The following is a 22005-nucleotide window of genomic DNA, read 5'->3' as shown; positions in this document are numbered from 1 at the left end:
CAGCTCTGGATTTAACAACCCATCGGTGGTGCCAGATTTAACAACCTGCTACTTCAGGGGCGCCCCACTTTCTTATAAAATGGGGGGCGCTGGCTCTCACCCCAGGGCCTGGCACACACAGGGTCCCATCAGGTGTTGGCTCACCTCCTGGTCTCCCCTTGACATTTAGGACATGGCAGTTCGGAGAGGTCGGCGCCTCCCGGCCAGGAGGAGGAGGAGGTGGAGGCCGAGGCAGGCGACCCTGGGAGCCTGCGCTCCTGGCGGTAACACAGCATCGTGCTTCGAGGCCGGCAAGCCGCAGCGTCCCCTAGTGGCCACACCTGGGGAGGAGCGAGTTTCTCCCGGAATCGCCCGCACAGGCGGGGGGCGCTGGGTAATCTCAGCGGTGCCTCCAGGCACCTGCGGACAAGCAGGCAGGTGGACCTTCTCCTTGCCGGAGGCTTCAGAGGGGGGTTCTGCAAGGAGGTGACGCTTGGGCCGACGCCGAAGGGTGAGTCGGAGTTAACCGGCTGAAAAGGGAAGGGGAGGGACCACCTGGCGGAGGAAGCAGGTCTAGCAAAGGCCCGGAGATGGGAAGCCGGCGGGAGATTGAGGAACTTCGGGGAGGCCTGGGAGGCCGCGTGCGGCTGGGCGGGAGCGAGCCCCGGGCCTGGGGACGTGGTGGGCGGGATGGCAGGTGCCTGACCGGGTAGCTCTGAGCGCCTCCTTGAGAAGCTGTAAAATCACTGGGCTCTGGTCTGTGCTGGTAAAAGGCCCCTTTGGACTGATGGGGGCCACCTGCGAGGGGCCGCGGCCGCATCCATTCGGTGGCGGGGACGGAATGTGAACAGACATATTGACGCTCGGAAGTCTACACAAGACAGAACTTTATTGATGGAGGGCTTCCTGGCGAGGGGTGTGTGGGCCCCAGGGCAGGGCCTGTAGCACCATGATGGGGGCGCCTGGATGTCGGGGTCCCCCTGGGGCAGGCAGGACAGAGGTTGGGGTGGATCTTGCCAGCTCTGCCTCACCCCTGTAGCTGGTCTGGTCAGGGGGAGGGGGTCAGGGAGGCGCTGCTAATCCCCCTCCCCCATGGCAGACATAGACCCCCCCCTCCCCCCAGCTCAGAGCGGAGGGATAGGGCAGTGCTGGGGGCAGGACACCGGCAGACCCCCTCCCCACCCCCACTCTTCACAGTACATATTCCGGTCAAAGGGGGGGCAGTATTGGGGGCTCCCTAGGGGTGGGTGAAAAGGGCGCTAGGGCGAACAGTTGTTCCCTCCTCAAACCCACCCTGGAGGGGGTCTCACTATGAACTGGGAGAGGGGATGAGGAGGGGCCCTGGGGGTGGCCAGCCCCTCTCCACCCCCCAGCCAGGGGCCCTGCAGGGGTTCCCAATAAATAACTTCCGGCTTCGTCTCACCCAGCTCCCGCCCCCTCGGGCTCCTTCAGGCTGGCCAGCTGCAGGCATGGTCCCCTCCAGCCGGCGCCCAGCTGTGGCTCCGGGGCCCGCGCGCCCCCTAGCGGCCCTGGCAGGTTTTGCAGCACATCTGGCGGAAGTAGGCTCTGCTGCAGAACTGAAATTTGAGCACCAGGGGGCAGTAGGCGACCTTGTTCACATCCTTGCACTCTGGAGGGGGCGGGAGAACGGGGTCGGGATGGGGAGGGGGGAAGGGGGGAAGGGAGGGATCAGATCTCAGCGCCCCTTCCCTGAGGGGCGCGTCCGCAGCCCGCACAGGGCTTCCTGGCTTCCCTGTGCCTGTTTCGACCCCTCTCGGAGGGAGCTTGTAACTATGAAACTCAAGGCGGGGCTTCTAAATATGTGATTAGGCTTTTGGAGGATTTTGAGAGAGTGTGCCGGGTCTGGGAGTATTCCCTTTCAGTTATCCTTTTGGTCCAACCGGGGCTGCCATCCTTCCACGTTTCCCTTTGTGACAGACTGAGGGTTTTGAACTCCAGAGGAGTCACTTCTTTTCTGGGTGTTTGTGTATTTTGTGTTCACGGCAATCCGCCGTCTGATCGGGACAATGATGCGGGCTCCCACTTGGGCAGTGATGTACGGTAGGGCCTGGTGCTTAACAAAGGGCTTCGCGTGGCTTGTTTTATTCCATCTCCCTCGCGCAGCCCCCCCCCCCCCAAGTGAATCTAGTATTGACCCCCCTTGACAGATTAGAAAACCAAGGCACAGAGAAGGAAGCTCAATCCAGTTTGGTTCTAGTGCCCGGAGGAAGTGATCTATTGCTCTGTATGGAAAATACTTAGGTAGAAAAAAAAAATGGACGTATTTAAAGCAGTGGTTCTCAAGGGAATGCTATTTTGCCCCCCAGAGGACATTTGGCCGAATCTGGAGACATTTCTGGTTGTCACTACAGGGAGTGGGGGGGGGGGGGGCGGCGGCGGCGGCGGGTGCAGGAGCACTATTGGCATCCCGCAGATACAAGTCAGGAACGTTGCTGAATATCCTGCAATGCATAGGGCGCCCCCTCGAATTATCTGGCCCCAAACATCAATCGTGCCCGAGGTTGAGAAATTCTGACTTAAAAAAAAAAAAAGCAGCTAATGGGACAAGTGGAGATGAACAGGGTGAAGGCCACGGAGGTGGGCTGGGGGAATGGCCCGAGTCTGGGGGCCCAGAAGGATCAGGTGCCTAAAAAGCTAGGCACGCAGTGGCAGTTCGTAAATGTTTGCAGGGAGGGGTGGTGCAGGACGGCCTGGAGGGGACAGAGAAAGGCACTTCGGTGGTTGCAGAAGCTCCGGGCCAAAGGTCAGGACCCCTACGCTCTCCTGTGGCTTCCTCCGCACCGGGCCCTCCCGCCGCCCCTCGGCCTCCCGCCCCACATACCTTCGGGGCCGTCCCCGGGGGGCGCGCTGTCGCACTTGGCTTCGCACTGCTGCGTGGCGGGGGGCCGCAGGGCCTCGGCGCACTCGCGTGACGGCTGCCCCGTGTGGCTGGAGCAGCGCACCGCCCTCTGTTGCTGCCCGAGGCCGCACTGTGCGGAGCACTGCGGGGAGTCGCCGCTGAGCCTGGGCAGGCCGGGCCCCCGGGCGGCCCCCGCCCCCGCCCCCCAGGGCGCAGACCTACCTCGCCCCACTCGCCCGCCACCCAGCGAGCTGGGGGGCAGCGGCGCAAGTTGCAGCGCATGGTGGCCGGCGGCTTGGCCGCGGGCGGGCAGTGCCCGGGGGGCAGCGTGGCGCGGTGGTCTGAGCTCTTGCAAAGGACGACGCGGTGGCGGAGGCCTGGCCCGCAGCTGGGGGTGCACTGCAGTTGGAGAGGGGGTTTCGTGCTCACGGGCGCTCCAGTCCCCGCACGCACCGGGGTGGGGAGGATGGTCGTCCGGAGGGAGGCGAGGAGGGGTCCGGCTAACCTCGGGCCAGTCTGGAGGGGGCGCTCTGGGCCCAGCAGGAGGGGCTCGTGACCGCGCAGCGGTGCCTCGGTGGGCACCCCGATGTGGGCCCCCCGGTCCCTACCCCCCGCTGCGCAGCTAGCGGGAAGGGGCGGCTGACCTCTGACCAGTCCAGGGCCGCCCACTCCGGCGGGCAAGCGGGGCCCTGGCAGGCCTCCAGCACTGGCGGGCGCGGCTGCGGGCACGCGCTGTCGTCCAGCGCCTTCTCCTCGGCGGCCGACACGCGGCGCTGGCACACGACGGAGCGGCTGCGCACGCCCGCATCACAGCTGCGGCTGCAGCGCGACCAGTTCCCCACCACCCAGCTGTGGGGAGGGGGCGGGTCTGAGAGAGCGTGCGGGGCGGGGCTCCCCGAGGGCGGGGTGCCGGCCTATCCCCCTCCTCCCCCATAACCGGCATCTTAACTGGCACGGGGGGGGGGGGTGCCTGCTGCTTGAAATATTATCCCGCGCTGGGGGGATCGTCGCCCTGGACCCGCGCTGCGCCTGGGGACGTGCATCACCCCGGCGGACGTGATCACCTGGACCCGGCTAAGGGGAATCAGGGCTCCGACCCCACCCTGGGGAGCACTGCCACCCCCACCCCCCTCCAGTCCTGGGAGCACACGCTCCTCTGCTCTGAGGAGCACTGCCCGCCCCGCTCTTGTCGCCCTGCGCCCTGGCGGGCACTCACTCGGGTGGGCAGGGCTCTGTGTTGCAGGCGCGCTGCCTCTTGGGCAGTTTGCTGTGGGCGCTGCAGTGGTGGGGGGCCACGGCCGAGCTGTCCAGCTGATTGCGGCACTCCACGGCCTGCACCTGGCTGCCTGGGGGTGGGCGAGAGACCCGCTCAGCCCTGCCACGACCAGAAGGTCAGCCCAGGTGACCCGGGCCCGCCCCTGAGCCCACCCCGACCTCACCGCCGGCACACTGGGCAGAGCACTTGGTCCAGGGTGCATAGTGCCAGGAGTAGGGGGGCAGTGCATCCCGGGCGATGGGCGCGTTGAAACGGTAGCGGAGGGCCGCCAGCTCTGTCCGGGCCAGCACCTGAGGCGGGGGAGGGGGCCATCACGTGGAAGCCAAGCTCTAGTCCCCACAGGGAGGCTAAGGTCTTCCTGCACCTGGCTCCCACTGTCGTTACCATGACGATGAGAGACGCATTTATAGGTCCCAGGGCTTCCAGGCTCTGTGTCTGATCTGGCCCCTGTCGCAGCTGAAAGGTGGTCCCAGCCAGGGGCAGGCGGTGCGGCTGGGGGGTCCCGGGCAGCCCCTCCAGCAGCAGGGATTCCTGGTCCCCCTTCAGGGCTAGGGGGACAGCACAGGGGTCAGACCCCCAGCCACGCTGACCCCCTCCTGACCCCCCAGTCCGCGTCCCTCCACCTCCAGCTCACCCAGGTGACTGAGGGAAAGGTTCAGGTCCTGGATGAAGATGTGGACGGAGCCTTTGGGGATCCAGACGACTTCCTCATACCCTGCACGGTGGAGCTGAGAGGTCGCCCACTTGGCCCTTCCCCCACACCTGCCTACCTCCCCCGTTCCTGGCCCCTGATGACAACAGCTAACCACTGCTGCGCTAAGTGCTCACAGGGACCTTCCAGGGCATCCCCGGCTCCGGGCCTGTGAAGCGGATGTGTTGTCACACCCATTTTACAGATGACGAGACTGAGAGGCTCAGAGAAGCTAGGCAACGCACCCAGGTTTGACCGCTAGGAACTGGCTGGGCTGGGGTTTGAACCCAGACTTTCCTGCCTCTCTGACCACCACAGTGGCCTGGTCCACCCCCTCCCCCTCAAGCATGCAGCAGGGCTGGCTATGGGCACAGGGAAGGGGGCACCTTGGAGGCCCCGACCCACACGGCGACACGGCGATTTTAACAGCTGGAGTTAGGTTCGCAGTGGGCCCCACCACCTACGCCCCGGGCCCCTCCCTGTCCCCTGGACCCTACACTTGGGCCTCACTGTGTGTTTGCTTCCAGAAGCCCCTGCTCCCATCCCCCCACCTCCTCCCTGGGGTCTCTCTTCTGCCCAAGGTCGGGAAGCATAGTCAAGTTCACCACAGCCTGCAGATGTCCCTTCCCTAGTTAGCCTTTTCCTCTAGCACGGTGTCCCTCAGCCCCCTGGCTCAGACCATGGAGAGGGGTCAACCCCCCATTGCCCCAGACCCGGCGCCAGGCCCCCAGGGTGGGGGGAGGGGAAAGGTTTAGGTCGCTGACCTTCTCCTCACGTTAACTGCCAAGGCTTAGGCACCAGAGCCCAAGCTGGTCCCCGACCCTGATCTGAGGCATTGCTCTGCCCCCGGGACTTTTTGGGGTCCCCACGGGGCCCCTGGCTGCTGTGACGGGGCCGGTGCTGCCCCCCTGGCCCCCCTGCGTCGCCAAGTGGGGAGAAGGAGAGGGAACGGAGATCTCTCACCGGCTGCAGGCGAAGCTGGGCTGAAGACCCCCTCAATGGTTTCGCAGGCACTGCCGTCACCACCACAGACCCTGCACTTGTCCTCCCTCAGGTCGGAGCCCAGGACCCGGTCACAGCCCACGTGCTGGGGAGGGGGGTGGGGCGGGGGTGGGAGTGTCAGCGAGCCCCGCCTCCCTGCCTCCACCCCTCCGTTCCCTTGCCCTCTCTCCACCTCTGGGAGTCCCCTCCACCTTGCACTCGCCGCTGACGCAAATGTCCACCGTGTCTGGGCGGCAGGGCGTCCCGTCCACCACGGCTGCCGCCCTCTCGGTGTAGAAGTTGAAGCCTTCGGCCAGGCACGTGAGTGAGCAGGCCTTCACGCCCCCTGGGGGGGCACAGTCCCGTCAGACCCCGAGGGCCTGACCCTCTCTCTCCCTGGGGGAGCTCCACAGGGGACTCCCCGCTTGCTCCCTGGGGGCGGCGAGGCATAGGTGGACCCCAGACCCGACAAGGACGGGCAGGTTGGGCAGAGAGTTGGGGTTCCCTGCATCCAGCTGAGGAACTACTGAGCCACATCCTGGGCTCTGGGGCCCCTTGGGTGAAGGGGGTGCTCTGGGCAGCCCCCCCCCCCGCCCCAATGCTGTATCCACCTGCTGCTGTCCTCCACTGCCCCACGGCCTCCTGAGGTCCTCACTCACCTCCTCGGTATGTCTTCCATGTGTAGAATTTTCCACGGAAGGGGACACTGTCAAATTCAGAGCACTGCATTTCCCTGAAGTCCTGAGAGCCTGGGGGACAGTCCTGGGGGCGAGAGAGGAGAGAGGGAGGGAGGCCAGCTGTGGGGGGGATGCAGTTAGGGCACAGGCTCAAGGCCAGAGGCCTGATGCTCAGAGCAGGGATGGGTTGGAGGGGTGAGGCTGAAGGCAGAGAGGCCAGGGAGGAGGCTGTGGAGGGCCAGGTGAGACTGGTCAGTGGCCTGGGCTAGGCCTGGAGCTGGAGGGATGGGGACGTCTGAGATGGAGCAGGTGACTTATTAGAGCATGGGGCCAGCTGGGGACGATGGCTGGGTTTCTGGTTTCAGACCATGAGGCCTTTCTTGAGACAGCAGGCCTAGAAAGGAGCAAGGGGCACTCCTTATGAGGTGTGCGTGTGTGTGTGTGTGTGTGTGTGTGTATGTGTGTGTGCATGCGCGCGCGTGGACTCCCTGGAGACACGAGCCCCTCCAGGTGGAACTGGGAAGGCCACCCACCCCTCACTCCAAAGCTTTCCCTGACCTCTGAGCCCTCCTCTCCCCCCACCACCCTGCAGTGAGTCCTGTGCTTACTGGGTGTGTACATAGAAGACTCATTTACAGCCAGGAGGCCCAACCAGCCATGGGGACCCCCCCAGCGTTTAACAAAGGGGCAGCAGTGGAGAAAAGGAGACAGAAGGTGTAGCCCGGGAGGCTGGGGGTACAGGGCACGGGTGATGCGGGCAAGGCAGGAGTTTTGGACCGGGGCCGAGGCACCTGGTTAGAAGGGTGTGCAAGCAGAGGACCCCAGTGTGGCCACTGGGTTTGGTGACAGGGGTGGGTTGGCTTGGGGAATTTGGGCTTTGAAGGGAGGGGGCGAGGCTCGCCATAGCTGGTGGAGGTTGTGGGGGTCAAGCAACTTCAAGGTGGGAGACTCATCTGCTGAGAAATGGAAGGAGCTAGACGCTTGCAGGGCGTGCTGGGCCGGGTGGGCACCGGGGCCCAGGGGCAGGTGTAGGGAGGGCAGGACAGGGCGCCGCTAGCCGCCGCAGGGTCCCGAAGAGACGGCAGGTGCCCGGCTGAGGCTCGTCCGAAGCTGATTCATGCCCCTTTTCCAAGCGTAAGAGGGGCCGCGGATACCCGGCCTGGGGTCCTGGGGAAACTCACGTCGGTGTTGCAGGAGCGGTGCCGCCGTCTCTCACCCAGGCAGTACTTGCCCCCGATCGTTGGCCTGGAAGGGGGAGGGGGACAGAGGGGATACCGGGCAGGGGGAGACAGACGGCGGGGCCCGCCCCCATCTCCCTTTCCGAAAGGTCCTAAGGTCTGACCTGGGGCTGTCGCAATGACGGCTGGAGGAGGACACGCCGCCGCCGCACGTCCGGCTGCAGTCGCCCCACGGGGTCCACGGGCCCCAAGCCCCGTCCACGCCCTCCGGCCGCGACCCGAAGGGGACGCACACTCTCTTGTAGCACCACTGAGGAGAGGAGGGGGAGGCGGAGGGGGTGAGTCCGGCTCCCGAGATCCCGGCGCTCCTTCCTGCCCCGCCCCTCCCCCCAGCCGGGGGTCTCAGCACCCCTGGGAGGGGACGGAAGGAGGAGGGTGGAAGTCTGAGGACCCCGACGCAGGCAGCGCAGGGGCGTCGCCTCCGCAGACGGCCACCGTCAGGAGGTGAAACTAGCTTGGGACCCAAGCGGCGGGAGACGGGGCGGGGCCTGCGGGCAGTGGGCGGGGCCAGAGCGAAGGAAAACTGGAACCGCGGCGCGGCAGGCGTGGCTCGGGGCAGGGGGCGGGGCCGGCGGGCGGCCTCGGCCGCGCTCACCCCCTTGTCGATGGTGTGCGTCTGGCACAGCGTGCCCTCGGCGGCTGGAATGCTGTTGGTGATGCATCGGTTGCTCTTGCTCAGACACCACAGCTCGCTGCAGACCTCCTGCGGGCCAAGGCGCCCGCTCAGGCTCGCCCCCCGCCCTCCTCCCTCTGGCAGCCCGCCCGCCAGGCGGCGACCCGCTCTCTGCCGCCTAGCAGTGGGGCCCCGGCGCTCCTTTGCTGGGTCTCAAGGAGCCTTCTTGAATCCTCCTGTGGGGCATGGCCTGAGACCGCCTCTCTGCCTCGTGGGCCGCACTTATCCAACGTCCGTGTGTGCCATCAACTCCCTTACGCATTATCACCCCTGTTTCACTGAGAAAACCAAGGCTCAGACAGGTAAAGTCACTTGCTAGGGATCACACAGCCCCTGAGGGGCAGCCTGGGTTCTAACCCAGACCTTTGATGGACGGGTCTGTGATCCATTCACCCTGGTGCCTCCTGAGTTTCCAGAAGGAAACTTGGGACCTGCTGATGAAGCAGCCCCTGGGAAAACAGCAATTCTGAAAACCCAGGCCTGGGAGACGGCTCAGGTCAAAGGCCTCGTTTCTGAGTTTTTCCAGCTGGTGGTCCTCCTCGTTGCCCCCACCCACACTGGGGAAGCTCCCAAAGCCTTTAATCTGTGGGAGGCTGGGGGGGGGGGGAGCGGGCAGGGCAGGGCAGGGCAGGGGGAAAGGCCAGGCTGGATCTGGGTGGGACGTTCCTTTACCTCCCTCACTGAAAAATCTGCCCACCTTCTTGTCTGAGTCCTGCTGGGGCTGGGCCAGTCCCAGGAAGTCACTCTGACCCTTTAGGTTAATATCCTTGGACAAACCCCAACGGGTTCAAGTGTGGCCAAATCTCTGACCCTCTAGCCTATGTCCTGCCCCACCTCCCAGGGTCTTCCCTCCCAACACCCAAGAAGTGAAGATCCTTTGGTCTCCTTTTTACTAATTATGTGTCATTTCCTCTCTGAACCGAATGCTTTCAAGTTTTGAAGGTTTGGGATTGGACCAATCACTGGCTACAGCAGGGTCCCTTGTCTGGGTCAGCCTCTGAGAGACACCTGCACACATATGAGAAGTTCAGAAGGTTTTTCTCAAATCTGCTCCCTCAAACGTCCTCCAGAGTCCCTGCCTTCTGCCCCTTCAGGGCACACATCTCAGCTAAAAACTCAGCCTGGATTTCTGGCTTCACTTGGCTTGCGTCCTCCTGGCCATTTGTAAAAAAAGATCACATGCCCCAGGGCCCCTCGGGACACCTCTTAAAGAGAGCAGGCTGTTCCAGTCCTGCTTTTCCTCCTGTCCACAAGGAGGCGCTGTGGTGCAAATGCACGAGCGGGGGTAGGGGTGGGGGGGCACTCTGGGAGACAGCGGCTCCGCCCCCGACTTGCAGCACATGCCCCTCTTTGGGCCTCAGTTTCTTCATCTACAACAGAGGCCTTGCCTACCTAAAAGGGAGAGGCATGTGGCAGGGTAGATATGAAAGGGATTGCATAAATTCCCTGATGTTGTGTAACAAGGACCACAGCTATCTCTAGACTAGGCTCAAGGCCCAGCCCTTTACACGTTAGCCAAGTTACATGTAGTCAATACTTTCCCCCTTTGCCAGGGGCGCCGGGAAGATGATCCTTGGAAAAATAAAAGGAAGAATCAATTCAACATACAGCCAGCACCCATCCACGCTCCATATTCTGGCACCTCCTCCCCTCCCCTACCTCCTTGTGACATTTGGAGTCACAGAGAGACCTGGATTCGAATCCTGACTCTGACGTGTTCTCGAACTGTGACTTTGGGCAAGGCACCCTCCCTACTCCCCAGTCCCTTCATCTGTCACGTGGGATCGTCAAGAGTTTCAATGAGATGATACGTATCACACGCTTAGCACATAGCGAGTGCTCAGTAAGCGGCAGGCATTGTCATCATTGTTAGGACACCTGGGATAGGCAGATGCCCTAGGGTAGCTTCCAGATTCTTTAGAAATTCATTAAGGGTGCTGTCCTTAACAGCCAAGTTGGGGGTGGGGGTGGGCAAGAGTCACTTTACCAGCTGCCTGTTCTTGGGTTGAGTGAACATGACCTTAGCTTGGCCATGTCAACTCTCACCTCTGGAGTCTTGAGGAAGCCAGCAGGCCTCCAGTTTCTTGGGGGCAGCTGGGAGCGGGACGCCCAGCTTGCTTGTCCATGACAGGACGGGGCTCTGGAAGTCGATCTAAACCTCACAAAGAGTGAGGGGGTTGGTCAGGAGGCTCAGGCTCATCCAGCCAAGGGTCAGGGCCAGGCGATCGTGTGAACCAGTTGTTGGGGGGGATGTGGGGAGTGCAGACAGGGTGGTGTCCTTGGAAGGCTCTGTCTGGTTCTTTGCCAAGTGGGGAAGATGGTCCATCCCCAAGGAACTATTTCCACCCAGTTTGGATGTCTGGTTAAAAATGGCCCAGTGAGGGGGCTTGGGGCGTTAGTTCTGCTAAAGCCACAGGTGGCCTGATATGCTGGACAGAAGGTAATGCCCAGGCTCTCCCTGGCCCCGCCCCCCCAAAATCAGGGGGTCTGGAGGACCAGGAGATCCCATTCTCCACCCCAGTCATTGCTGGAGAGCATGTGACCTTCGCACACCCGTGCACCTCTTCTCCCCCAGCCCCCAAGGGGGCTCACCCCCTTCCCGGCTCTCCCACCCCCTGCGGCCCCTCCCCTCCCAGGAAGGAAAGCAGGAAGGCTCTCTCTACCCCGTATTTACACTGACGCGATTTGACTCCATGTTGGAAGCGGCACTGTTCATCCGCGTCGTAGGCCTGGCCGGGTGCTACGGTCGGGTACACGAAGTCCTGTCTGGGGGGCCGGTTGTTCAGGCACAGCCCCAGGCCTGAGCTGTGGTGAGAAGAAAGCAGCTGTCACGTTAGGGGGCTGCAGCCGAAGAGCTCAGGGAACCCACCCAGCTGGGGGCGCGGGTCCCGGGGAGCAGCCCTGCAGGGAACGGCCCCCCCACCCCTCGGAGGCACTCTGGTTTCCAGACCCTTCCCCCGCCCCCGCGAGCCTGAGTATGGACAGGCGGGCGGGCACGTCCTCACTCCAGAAAGCTGGTGATGTAGTCGCGGCTGCAGGACGACCACACGAAAGGGTTGGTCTTCATGGTGATGTGGGCGGCCATGAGCTTTGCTGGGTCCTGGCCACGGGCCCCGCAGCTGTTCCCCACGCCGTCGTGGTTCATGCCAAACCTGGGGAGAGCAGGGTCGGCTCTGCGGGCGCCCCGGGAGCCCGCCCCGCAGTCCCCGTGCTCCCCCTGCCGCGTCCCCCGGCCTCACGTGTGTCCGATCTCGTGGGCGATGGTGAAGGCCGTGGCCAGGCCAATGTCCTCGTTGATACTGCAGCTCCTCTCCCGCTCGCACATCCCGCCCACGGGTGCCAGGCCTGCGCAACGGGCACGCGGGGCGGGGCTGGGCTCAGGCTGCGGTGACGGGCCCGGCCACCCTGCCGGCTGCCCTCTCCCCCCTCCCCCCACCGGGGCCGGGGTCAGCCGGTCCCCTGCCTTCACGGGCGCCTGCCAGCCCAGGGGGCGTAAGTACCTAGCGTGCCGCACGGTTTGTTCTTGTAGATGCAGATGTCGTGGCTGTGGAGGGAGAGCGGGGCGGTGAGGGGCTGGGCTGCCTCCCTGAGCCCTGCTGGTGCCACCATGACCATCTGGGGCGGCTCACTTCTGCCTGCCTCTCGCCCCGAGCCTCGTGCTCTGCCCCCAGCCGACCTTGGGGATGCCGGGGGTGCGCGAGCGACTGGCTGACCGCAGGAATGAGACGGTGAGTGAATGGGTGCACCTGTGCCCACCTGGCCCACTGGCCCTGCGCCTCCCCCCCCCCCTGCTCTCAGGTTCCCAGCAGCCCCTCCCCGCCCCTGGCGCCCCACTGGAGTGGCCGAAGCTTCCCAGCCTCTCCCGTCTCCCGGCAGGCGTGCCCCCTGCTTGGACCTGGACGGTCCCCGGGACCGCTTGCTCCCCCGGCCCACGTCCTGGAGCCCTCCCCGCCCCCCTCACCGCGTGATGAGCACCGCTGTGTCATGGTTGGCCACACCGTTCTCCGGAATGGCGTTGCCATGGCCGCTGCGGTTCACGATGGATTTCTGCCACTTACAGAAGCTGTCCAGGGACTTCCCGGCGTGGTGGGTGATCTCCAGGGTGGGCTGCGGGCAGACAGAGTGAGGTGCATGGGCGCCAGCCGCGCTGGGGGGGGGGGGCAGGCAGCGCTGGTGTGCAGGGGTGGGGGTGGGGGGGGTGCGGGGCCCGCGCACCTGGTCCTCCGTGAGCAGGATGAGGCGTGTCACCAGGATATTAACGATGTTTCCCAGACTCGAGTCCTGGAAAAGTTTGGCAACCTGACCTCCAAGAAACAAGAGAGACCGAGTCTTAAGAGGGGCTCAGAGCAGAAGACAAAAGGCAAGACGGTGACGGTAGCTGTCTTTTGTCACTGTGTGCCGGGCGTCAGGCTAAGCCTCCCGGGTACGTCTTCGCACGGGTAGGTACTGCGCTCCTTCCCGTTTTACAGAGGGGCAGACTGACACGCAGAGAGCTGGCAGGTGCCCCAGGTGGGATTTGGGTCTGGGTAAGCCCGCCTACACAGCACGGTTGCTTATCGGTACGTTTCTTCCTGACCCACCCCCATTCAGCTCATCCCTGCCCACCCCGCAGCAGCCCTGCACATCTGGCCTCATTCCACCGCCGTCTAAAGGTACCAATCTGAGCATCACCACAAGCAGGGGGCAGGAAGCGTTGGAGACAGTGACCAGGGAGGGGGAGGGAGTGCCCGGGGGTGAGTGGGCCACACGGCGCAGTGATCTTGGAGCCTGGGGCATGCCTGTCCCACGTGGAAACCTCCAGAAACCCTGGCAGGTTTTAGGTAACTTTGACAACCCAAGGGGGGTGCGGCAGGGCGAGGGCAAAACGTGGCAGCATCATACACGGTGTCGGGTCAACACGCTGGGCCCTCTGTCTGTCTGCTGAACCTTCTCTCCTCCCTTTTTGCTTCAGGGAAACAACAGTGCCACGTGTCAGGCTCTTACCGCGTGCCAAATGCTCCGTCTGGCTTCTCTCCCCACCCCCACCCCCCGCCCCCGGCCTCTTACCCTCTGTGGTAGATGCCATTATAACAGTATTTTACAAAGGCGGAAACGGAGGCTCAGGGAGATCCGGGGGCCCGACCGAGATCTGGTATGGGCAGCGGGTATATCTGAGTGTGGGTCAGTGAGGTGACCTGTATGGAGTTACAGGCAGGTGCTTGTAGGAGAGTTCCGCACGCGTACAGGTGCGGGCCCGTGTGTGTGTGCTGCTAACCTCGACAGGTATGGGCAAGCCGTGTCCTTATTTTATTTTACTTTTGAGAGAGAGGGTGCAAGTGGGTGAGGGGCAGAGAGAGAGAGAGAGAGAGACAGAAGAGGGGGAGAGAGAGAAGCGGGGCTCGTGTTTTACCCAAAGCGCGGCTTGAGCTCACCCTATGTGGGACTCAAACTCACAAACTGTGAGACCGTGACCTGAGCCGGTCAGATGCTTAACCGACTGAGCCACCCAGGCGTCCTGTGTCCTTATTTTGTATAGGAGACAGTTATACAGCACCTACCGCGTGCCAAGCGCTGTTCTAAATACGTTTATCGATTCACTGCGAGCACCTTAGCCTCGTGAAGTAGGTACTATTACCAGCCCCATTTTACAGATGGGTAAACCAAGGCACAGAAGTGAAGTAACTTGTCCAAGCTAAAAAGGAGCGGAGTTGAGATTTCGGCCCCGGCCCGCAGGCTTTCGAGTCCACGCTCCCGGCCGCAGAGCTCGGCTGTTTCCCCCCATTCCTTGCCACACGTGCGTGGGCCTCCTTTCCCACTCTGCCCCCCTCCATTCCGGTTCCCTGGCCTCAGGTCGGGGCTAGTGGGTGGAATGGCGAGACCCCTTTTCCTGCCCCCCCGCGGGCTGGCTCCAGGTCTCGGGGCCCCACGCCCAGGGAGGGGGAGGCACTTACAATGTTCATGATGGCCAGCACGTACTGTTCCACGTCTCGGCGCCCGTGGTAGGCCACCATCATCTTGTCAGCCACCACCAGGGTCTCCACGTAGCGCTCTCGGCTGACCGAGCGCTTCAGGCCTGGCTGGCCACGCTCTGTTTCATTCCCCAGGGGCCTGGCAGGTGGCGGCTTCAGGGTGCGCAGCCACCATGGCCGCCCCTTCCACGGTTTCTCGTCTGGATGGACAACTTCTGGTCAATCCGCTGCCTGCCCTTACTGTCCAGCCACCTGTCTGATGGCTCATCTGCCCAACTGGCCGCCAGACCCCTCATTCTTGGGCTACTGGGTGTTCTGGTTGCACAAGGTCTGGTTCTACAGTGTGTCTGTTGCCCAGACGTCTGGTTGTACAAGGAAGGGACTGCCCCACTGCCCACTGGCTGGTCAAACAGCTGTCCCATAACAGCCGGCACGACCGTATGACTTCCTGACAATTCTGTTGCCCAAACGTGTGTGTGTGTGTGTGTGTGTAGACGCCTGCCTCAGCAGCGGAACTGTGTGCTTGCAGGACTTTGTGACCTTCCAACCGTGCCCCATTCTCAGCATCGCACAGCCCAAGCGCCCCATGGTCTTACTGCCCAACTGGATCCAGTGCAACCGTCTCACGGGCCGCCCGGCTGTGAAACCACCCGCTTTTCTGTTTGTACAGCTGACTGCGGTTGTACGTCTGCCACAGTGTCCTACTCCCAGACTGTCAGATGGTGTACCTCATTTAATGTCCCCGGGCTCTGCCTTTGTCCCCACGGCAACCTGTTTTTCTAGCTGTACAATTGCCCTGGTTGATATCTGTCTCATCCAGTTTTCTTGCCTTCCCATTCCCTGACCCTCTGATCTAGAACTGCCCTCCTGAAAGTCTGACTGTACATCGGACCTTCTGAACGGTGTTTTCGCTGTGCAATGGCTCAAGTATCTGCAACTACCCGGCCGCTGAACTGTCTGATTGCACAGGAATCCCGGAGGTGGAGGGTTTTACACCTGAGCACCTGTCTGGCTGTCCAGCTGCCTGTGTCACTCACTCACTGCTGGACCATCAGACTATGGCAGTGATAGATGGGCTGTTTCACCACCCTACCGTCCTGCGGTCTGGCTGTCTGCCGTTTCTCCCCGCATGTAGCTACCTGCTGACCTTCTGCAGGGAGAGACACTCCTGCCTACCTCTGCCTTAAGGCAAAGATGTGCAGCCCCTCTGCCCACCCCCAGAAAGACAGGTGTACCTCTCACTCCACAGGCTGTGTCCAGGTGGGGGTGACGCAGAGAGGAGCGCTTGTATACCACATGGGGGCCACTCTCCTCTGGGCCCTGGGTTCCTTTGGGCCCAACTTGCAGGGGCTCGATCAAGTATTCTTCTTCATCTGCCACAATGAGGCCATGCTAGGGGTTGGGGAGTGGGCAGAGGGCTTGGATCAGATTTTGCTCCCAGGACCCATGGGGCCCTATCTCTGTCTTTATGATTTCATTCCTTCTATCTTACTGGGGTTCTGTTGCTTCTTGAGGTGGATGTTCAGTTTATTAATTTTCAGCTTGACCCCCAAGGCTATACATTCTCCTCTAAGTTCAGCTTTGGCTGCGTCCTAAAAAAATAACTAATCCTTTTGATGAGCTCAAAATGCTTTCAAAATATCCACCGTGATTCCTTCTCTGACCTCTACACGGGAATGTTTTTCTGAACTCCCAAACTTGTGGGCATTTCTCCCTGCTTCCCAGAACCCTCCGCTCACCAGGCCCCCACAGGTGCTGATGGCCACACGGGAGCTGCCGGCCTGGCCCTGCAAGTGGCCGGCGTAGAGGCAGTGGGGCCGGGCAGCCCTCTGCCAGGCCAGGCCCTCCCGTGTCCAGTACTCCACGGAGACGTGCCCTGCTAGAAGGCGGGGGCTGCGGGTCAGGTTCAGCAGAAAGTGGGTGCTGGGTGCAGCCACCTTGTAGAAGAGGCGGGACTCTGCGGCTGGCCCTGTGCCCCGACGCTGCCTCCGGGGGGGCGGGGGCGAGAAGGCCAGCAGTGCCCCATTATGGTCCACTCGAGTGGGGAATGCGATCTCATAGCTCTCCAGACTGGACAGGAACTCATCTGTGGGCGAGGGTCAGAGGCTTGGGGTGAGCCTTGGGAATGACCCGTGTCTTGGCTGCTTGGCTACAGGGCCTTCCCCGCATTGACTGCCATCCCAGCCCCACTGACCCTTCCTCAGCTCCTTTTTCCCTCCCCACTGTCGCCCCTGGACCACCCCTACCTTGAGACCGGAAGGCATGTAGGACTTCGAATGTGAGGCCCAGCCCCAGGGTGAGGACCCAGCGGAGGATATGGCAGGCGGGAGCCATAGAGGCCACGTGTCCACATGTCTCTCTCCAGCCCCGGCTGCCGGCAGCCCCCACAGCACCGCCTCCCCTGTTCACAGCCTGGGCAGCATCACTGGGCTCCTGGGAGGGAGGAGTTGGGTCGGGGGGGCGGGTGCCTGGTCCCACTGCCCAGTGTAGCCAGTGCCAGGGCCCCTCACTCCCAGCCCCAAGGATGCCCAAGACATCTTCTCATTCAGAAGTCCCCCTGTCCCCACCCTCTTCTTCCTCCCTGTACTATTAGGATTCACAGGGATTTCGACTTTGTGAGCATCTACGAGGTGCCAGCTATTGGCCTGAACGTTTTTGCACCATTTCACTTCATTTCCACAATAATCCTGAGGATTCCTTCCCTGGGTAAGGACTACGTATGATATGGAGGCTGTCCTTGACCACCGTGGGGCTCGGTCTCCTGGGAGTGACCGAATAGGGAGAGTTCAGATTATGACAAGTTCTCTAGGAGAAAGAACGAGGAGGCTCAGAAGCAGGGGTGTGGAGGATGAGCAGAAACTCATCCGGTGAAGGGACAGGAGAAGGCGCCCCAGACGGAGGAACAGCAGGGGCAAAGGCCCCGAGGCAGGGAGGAGCTGGGTGTGGACCCAGGACCACAATGGCTAGCCCGGCTGGGGTGTCTGGGCAGAGTGCCCGAAGGGGAGGGTGCAGGAAGGCAGTGAGGAGAGGCTGGCGTGGGACTCGCTTGAAGGCTGTGTAGGTCAGTGGGCATTTTCAGCCCAGATTAAAGCGGAGGCCAGTGCTTGGCTCCCCCTACTAATCCTGTCCGAGCTCAGCCCTACCATTAGATCCCCTGCCATGGGTAGCACTTTCCACCCCACCAGCAGGGCTGGGTACTGCTACAGGTGGCCTCTGTTCCTGTGACCTCTCTTCTAACCCTGTATTTCCAGCCTGGCCCCTGGTTCTGCTCCTTCGCCTTTCAGATTCTTCTTTCTGGAAGCTCTAGGCCTGCCCGGCAGGTCTCAGTTTCTCTGGCATCGGCCCCGGGCCAGCTTGCTGCACACAGACACCACCAGGGGCCACTACCCTGTGCCAAACCCTCCTCCCCACTCCCGCCTCCACCCTCCTCCTCCTCCTCTCTGCAGTTTCCCCCTTAATCACACACTGTCTTGTTTTCTTTGCAGCCTGGCCAAGTCTGAGAGTCGGTCCCCAAACAGGGCAGTTCAGCACGCGAGGGAGGGAGCCAGGTTTATCAACAAGATGCAGACTTAGAAGGTGACATTACCCGCTTTTGCTTGTACCCCTCCAGCAATGGGGAGTTCACGCCAAGATACTCTGGGACCCTCCTGCTCCCTTCGGCTGGGCAGGTGATTACCCCTTGTTCGTTTGTTTGTTTTTACCTTTTGGGGGCTTCGGTTGATGGCGTGGTATCAGACACCTGTGCGTGAGCCTCTCTGGGCCTCAGTGCCTCTTCTTCGGTGCCTGGACAGGGAGGGGGCAGTGAGGGGGGGGGGCCGCTGGGCTCGGTGGGAAGTTCAGGGGGGGCCGAGAACACTCTGCCCTTCTCCCTGACCCTGGTGAACCTCCCCTGGGAGGATGTGATCATCCTTCAGGTCCTGGTCCCCCACCAAAGCTCCCTCCTCCCCCCTGTCCCTACCTCCTCTAGCTTTCTGTCCCCTAGTCCATCCTGGAGACCCTAACCAGCTCTGATTAAGTCCCTTCCTGGGTCGAGTTGCCCTGACCTCCTCCTGTTTTAACCCCCCCCCACCCCCATCATGCCAAGGTGGCAGCGTTTTGATTGCAAGTGAGGCTGGAAGCCCCTTCCCCCAATCCTGTCTCTCTCCTCCTTTCCTGCACCGCCACGCCTGCTGTGGAATCTTCTCCTGCAGCGGCTCTGTGGCTCTGGTCTTGGCTGCAGTGCCTTTGAGTCTCTCCTGCTACCCATCCCTGAAGTCCTCACCGCTGTCCTCTGGGGCTGGGCCCCTTCTCCCAAAGACCTCACAGCCTCCCTCACGATTCTGGCTCTGCTGGGGCATGGGGGACGGTGTGGAAGGACCCATGGGTGAGGATGGGGGGTGTGGAGGGGCGGGGTCTGACGGGGAGGGCTCACAGGCGTCTGCCAGGGCAGGGCAGGGCAGGGCAGAGCATCCGGGCCAGTGGCCCAGCCTGCAGGGTGGTGTAGGGAGGTGTGACCTGCCCGGGGCACTGGGGGTGTCAGGAACAGGTCAGTGGGTCTGGGGGAGAGAATGACGCCGGTGCCCCAGAGGTTAGGGCGTTCCAGGGCCCGTGCCTGGCTGGGGGCAGCAGCGGGGGGATCTACACTGTGATGTGTGCATGACTGTGTGTGTGTGTGTGTGTGTGTGTGTGTGTGTGTGTGTGTGTGTGTGTAACCGTGTAAGTGGACCGTACGTACGTATGTGGCTTGGTGTGCGGTGGTGTGTGTGCCCATGTGACCCCGTGTGTGGCCGTGTGTGTACCCGTGTGCGCGCGCACGCACACGGGCGCGTGCCCAGGCCTGGCCATTCCTCCCAGCCCCTCCTTCCAGAAGGCAGGAGGGAGGCGGCCAGCGCGGGCCGGTGCCAGCGCCGGAGGAGGAAAGGCCGCGCGGAAGCGGCCGGGAGACAGCGGAGGCTCCATCCCATCCCATCCCAGCGATGCGGGATGGACCCGCCGCTCCGCACCCAGAGCTCCGGGGGCCGCGCCGGGCAGACCCGGCCGCTCCGTGGGGGCCAAGGCCGAGGCCGCCCGGGCAGAGGCCTCCTCCGGGCGCTGCACATCTGGCTGGGCGGGAGGCAGACCCTGCCGGGAGAGCAGACAAAGGCCCGCCCGCGGCCTGCGGGAGGAGGGGGCCGGCGCCCCGGCGGGTGCCCCTCACCCAGCCACTAATTAAAGGCCCTGAGCCCGAGGGGCTGGAGGCGCTCGGAGACAGACGGCCGTGGCCTCGGTGACCGACGCAAGGGAAGTGGGAGGTGCCGCTCCCACACCCAGACACAAACACACACACTGGCGAGCGACGCGCACACTCGAGGGTGGCCACACCTGCGCAGCCGGGGACCAACAACCGGACACCGCGGACCCACAAAGGACTCCCGTCCCCACACACAGCGGCGCCCTCGGAACCCGCACCCGGAGGCGAACACACAAGACACGCAGCCACACGCTCCCCGGACCTATGGGCACACTCACGCACACGCCCATTCACACACGCAAGACAGCCCGGAGACGAACGCACACTCGGGCCTACGCACACCTACACGTACACACTCGTTCACGCACTCACGCCAGACAAGGGACGAACTCACAGAGTCCCACAGAACGACATTCACCCCAAGTGCACTCCCATCCGGGCACTTACACACTTGTTACACTCAGACACACCCGGAGACGGCACGGAGACACGCGCACACTCACTGGACGTTTACATCCACAGCGGACATGAAACTACGTGCACACAACGGCTTACACACACACCTATGCACACGCACAACACCCCTTACGATGGGTCACACGCAGACTCAAACACACCCAGACACTCCGGGGCATTTTCATGCAGACACGCGCATGCACACTCACCGCATTCACACATACGTGGATGCCCACACACACACACACACACACACACACACACACACAGGCAGGCGCCCGCACGACCTCGGGGTCGCACACACTTTGGGACGCCGCACGCCGACACAAGCGCCGAGGCTGGACGGTCCAACCGGCCCGGGCCCGCAGCCGTCCCCGCCCGACGCGGACGCGCAAGGTCACCCCCCCCTCCCCCGCCGCCGCGCCCCGGCCCCCTCCCCCCGGTCGCCCGCCGGGGCCCGCGGAGCCCGCTCCCCGCCGCGCCGCCCGCGCCTTTACCTGCGGCCGCCCGCCCGGGCCTCCGTCCGCCGTCTCAGCCGCCGTCTCGCCGCCCTGCGCAGGAAGGGAGGGAGCGAGCGCGGCGGCGTGGCCGGGGGAGGGGGCGCGGGGAAGGCACTTCCTGAGCCGCCTGCCAGGGTTATAAAAAACCCCCAAACCGCGCGAGGCCAGAACCCCGCCCGCCGCCGCCGCCGCCCGGCCTGGGCCGCGGGCTGGACCCGAGCCAGGGACCCGGGAGCTCGGGCGGCCCCGCCCGGACCGGCCCCGCCTTGGGGGCTGGAGGGGGGGGAGGCCGGGGTGGGAAACGGCGGGCGGGGAGAGGGGCTGCAGTGGGGGCGGGGAGAGTAAGGTGGCAGGTGGGGGAGGGGAGAGAGGCGGGGTGGGGGAGGGGAGGGAGGAAGAATTGGGTAGGGGTAAGGGGAAAAGGAGAGAGAGGAGGAGGGGTGGGGGGAGGGGAGATTGAATGGAAAGAGGCGGGAGGAGGTGGGGGATGGAGGAGGAGGCACCGTCGCGTGGGGGGTACGGGGAAGGCATGGGGAGCCGAGGGGAGGGGGGAGCCGGGAGGAGGGGTGGGGGAGGGGAGAGCCCACTCCGTCGCCGGCACCGCCAGCATCGACAACAGCTGTTATTTATTGAGGGCTAGTCCTGCTCAAACAAGCATTTATTGGGCACCACCCGTGTGCCAGGCACGGTGCCCGGGGCGGCTGGATAAATGTCAGCCCGCCCCTGCCCTCCCGGAGCTCCCCTCTGGGGGCTTGACCTGCCCTGGGCCTGGCTGGTTCCATTTTCACAGAAGAAAAAACTGAGGTCAGAGACGGGGAGGGTGAAAGTTTGATGGGAGCAGGGCCCCAGTGAGTTGCTTTCACCCCTGGGTGAGTTCTCCATCGATGTGGAGCTAGCACATGAATGGGGCTGACCTGCACAGTCAGGGCAGGAGTGAAAATGCACACCGAGGCGTGGCCGGTTGCCCCAGAGGCCTTTGGGTGCCTGGCCAGGGGTTAGTGCTGCCGGGGGCGGCAGGGCAGTGACCCCCAACCTCTCAGTTCCGAGGCATTTTCCAGGCCTGACCCCAGGGAACTAGGCAGACCCTGGCCTGGCCTGGCCTGGCCTTGCCCTTGGCCCTCTCTGAGTCTTGGTTTCCTGATCCCCACCGGGTGGCTAATGGCAACCTTACAGGCGGCTGGGAGAGGGATTCATTCAACAGCGAACATTTGTTTCTTTTGTCCTGAATTTGGGATGTGAGGTCAGGGCTCGTGCATACAGCAGGTACTCCATAAATACCAGACGCTTCCTGGAGCTCCTATGAGATTGGAGAACTCCGCTGGCTCCACCTCTGCCCCATTCTCACCCCTGGCCAGACCAGAGGGACAGGCCACCCTTGGGTTGGCTACCCACTCCCCCAGCCAAGGTACCAGTCCCAGTAAGCCAGCTTGGGTCTCGGTCTTCAGTCCCCTGCACTACCGGAGGACCCCCCCCCCCCCCGAGCCCACCCTGAGCTGCCTTCCATTTCCCCCTGTGTC

At 63.2% G+C, this 22005-nt stretch overlaps 1 protein-coding gene across 10 annotated transcripts; it reads right to left on the bottom strand.

Moving 5' to 3' along the window:
• Window positions 1–848: 848 nt before the first annotated feature.
• Window positions 849–16677, bottom strand: ADAMTS10 (ADAM metallopeptidase with thrombospondin type 1 motif 10). Of its 10 annotated transcripts, none has more exons than XM_030293160.1 (24): window positions 16570–16677; window positions 16063–16409; window positions 15559–15715; window positions 14306–14523; window positions 12591–12674; window positions 12337–12482; window positions 11876–11919; window positions 11615–11720; window positions 11381–11527; window positions 11039–11180; window positions 8298–8405; window positions 7807–7952; window positions 7646–7709; window positions 6447–6549; window positions 6000–6133; window positions 5770–5893; window positions 4750–4830; window positions 4500–4663; window positions 4279–4405; window positions 4056–4185; window positions 3484–3688; window positions 3062–3238; window positions 2822–2981; window positions 1301–1556 (listed from the first exon to the last, which is right to left on the bottom strand). In XM_030293160.1, the coding sequence occupies exons 1-24, from the start codon at window positions 16655–16657 to the stop codon at window positions 1399–1401; spliced, it is 3360 nt and encodes a 1119-aa protein (XP_030149020.1). In that variant the 5' UTR covers window positions 16658–16677; the 3' UTR covers window positions 1301–1398. The 10 variants fall into 10 exon arrangements, with proteins under 10 accessions (XP_030149036.1, XP_030149052.1, XP_030149020.1 ...); XM_030293183.1 differs by having other exon boundaries at window positions 1406–1556; window positions 4274–4405; XM_030293168.1 differs by having other exon boundaries at window positions 1406–1609.
• Between the last annotated feature and the right edge of the window lie 5328 nt (window positions 16678–22005).

Source organism: Lynx canadensis, chromosome A2 (assembly GCF_007474595.2).
Source record: "Lynx canadensis isolate LIC74 chromosome A2, mLynCan4.pri.v2, whole genome shotgun sequence".
Taxonomy (NCBI): Eukaryota; Metazoa; Chordata; class Mammalia; order Carnivora; family Felidae; genus Lynx; species Lynx canadensis.
Note: the sequence above shows the minus strand (reverse complement) of the source record. Positions and strands in the feature narration are given on the sequence as shown.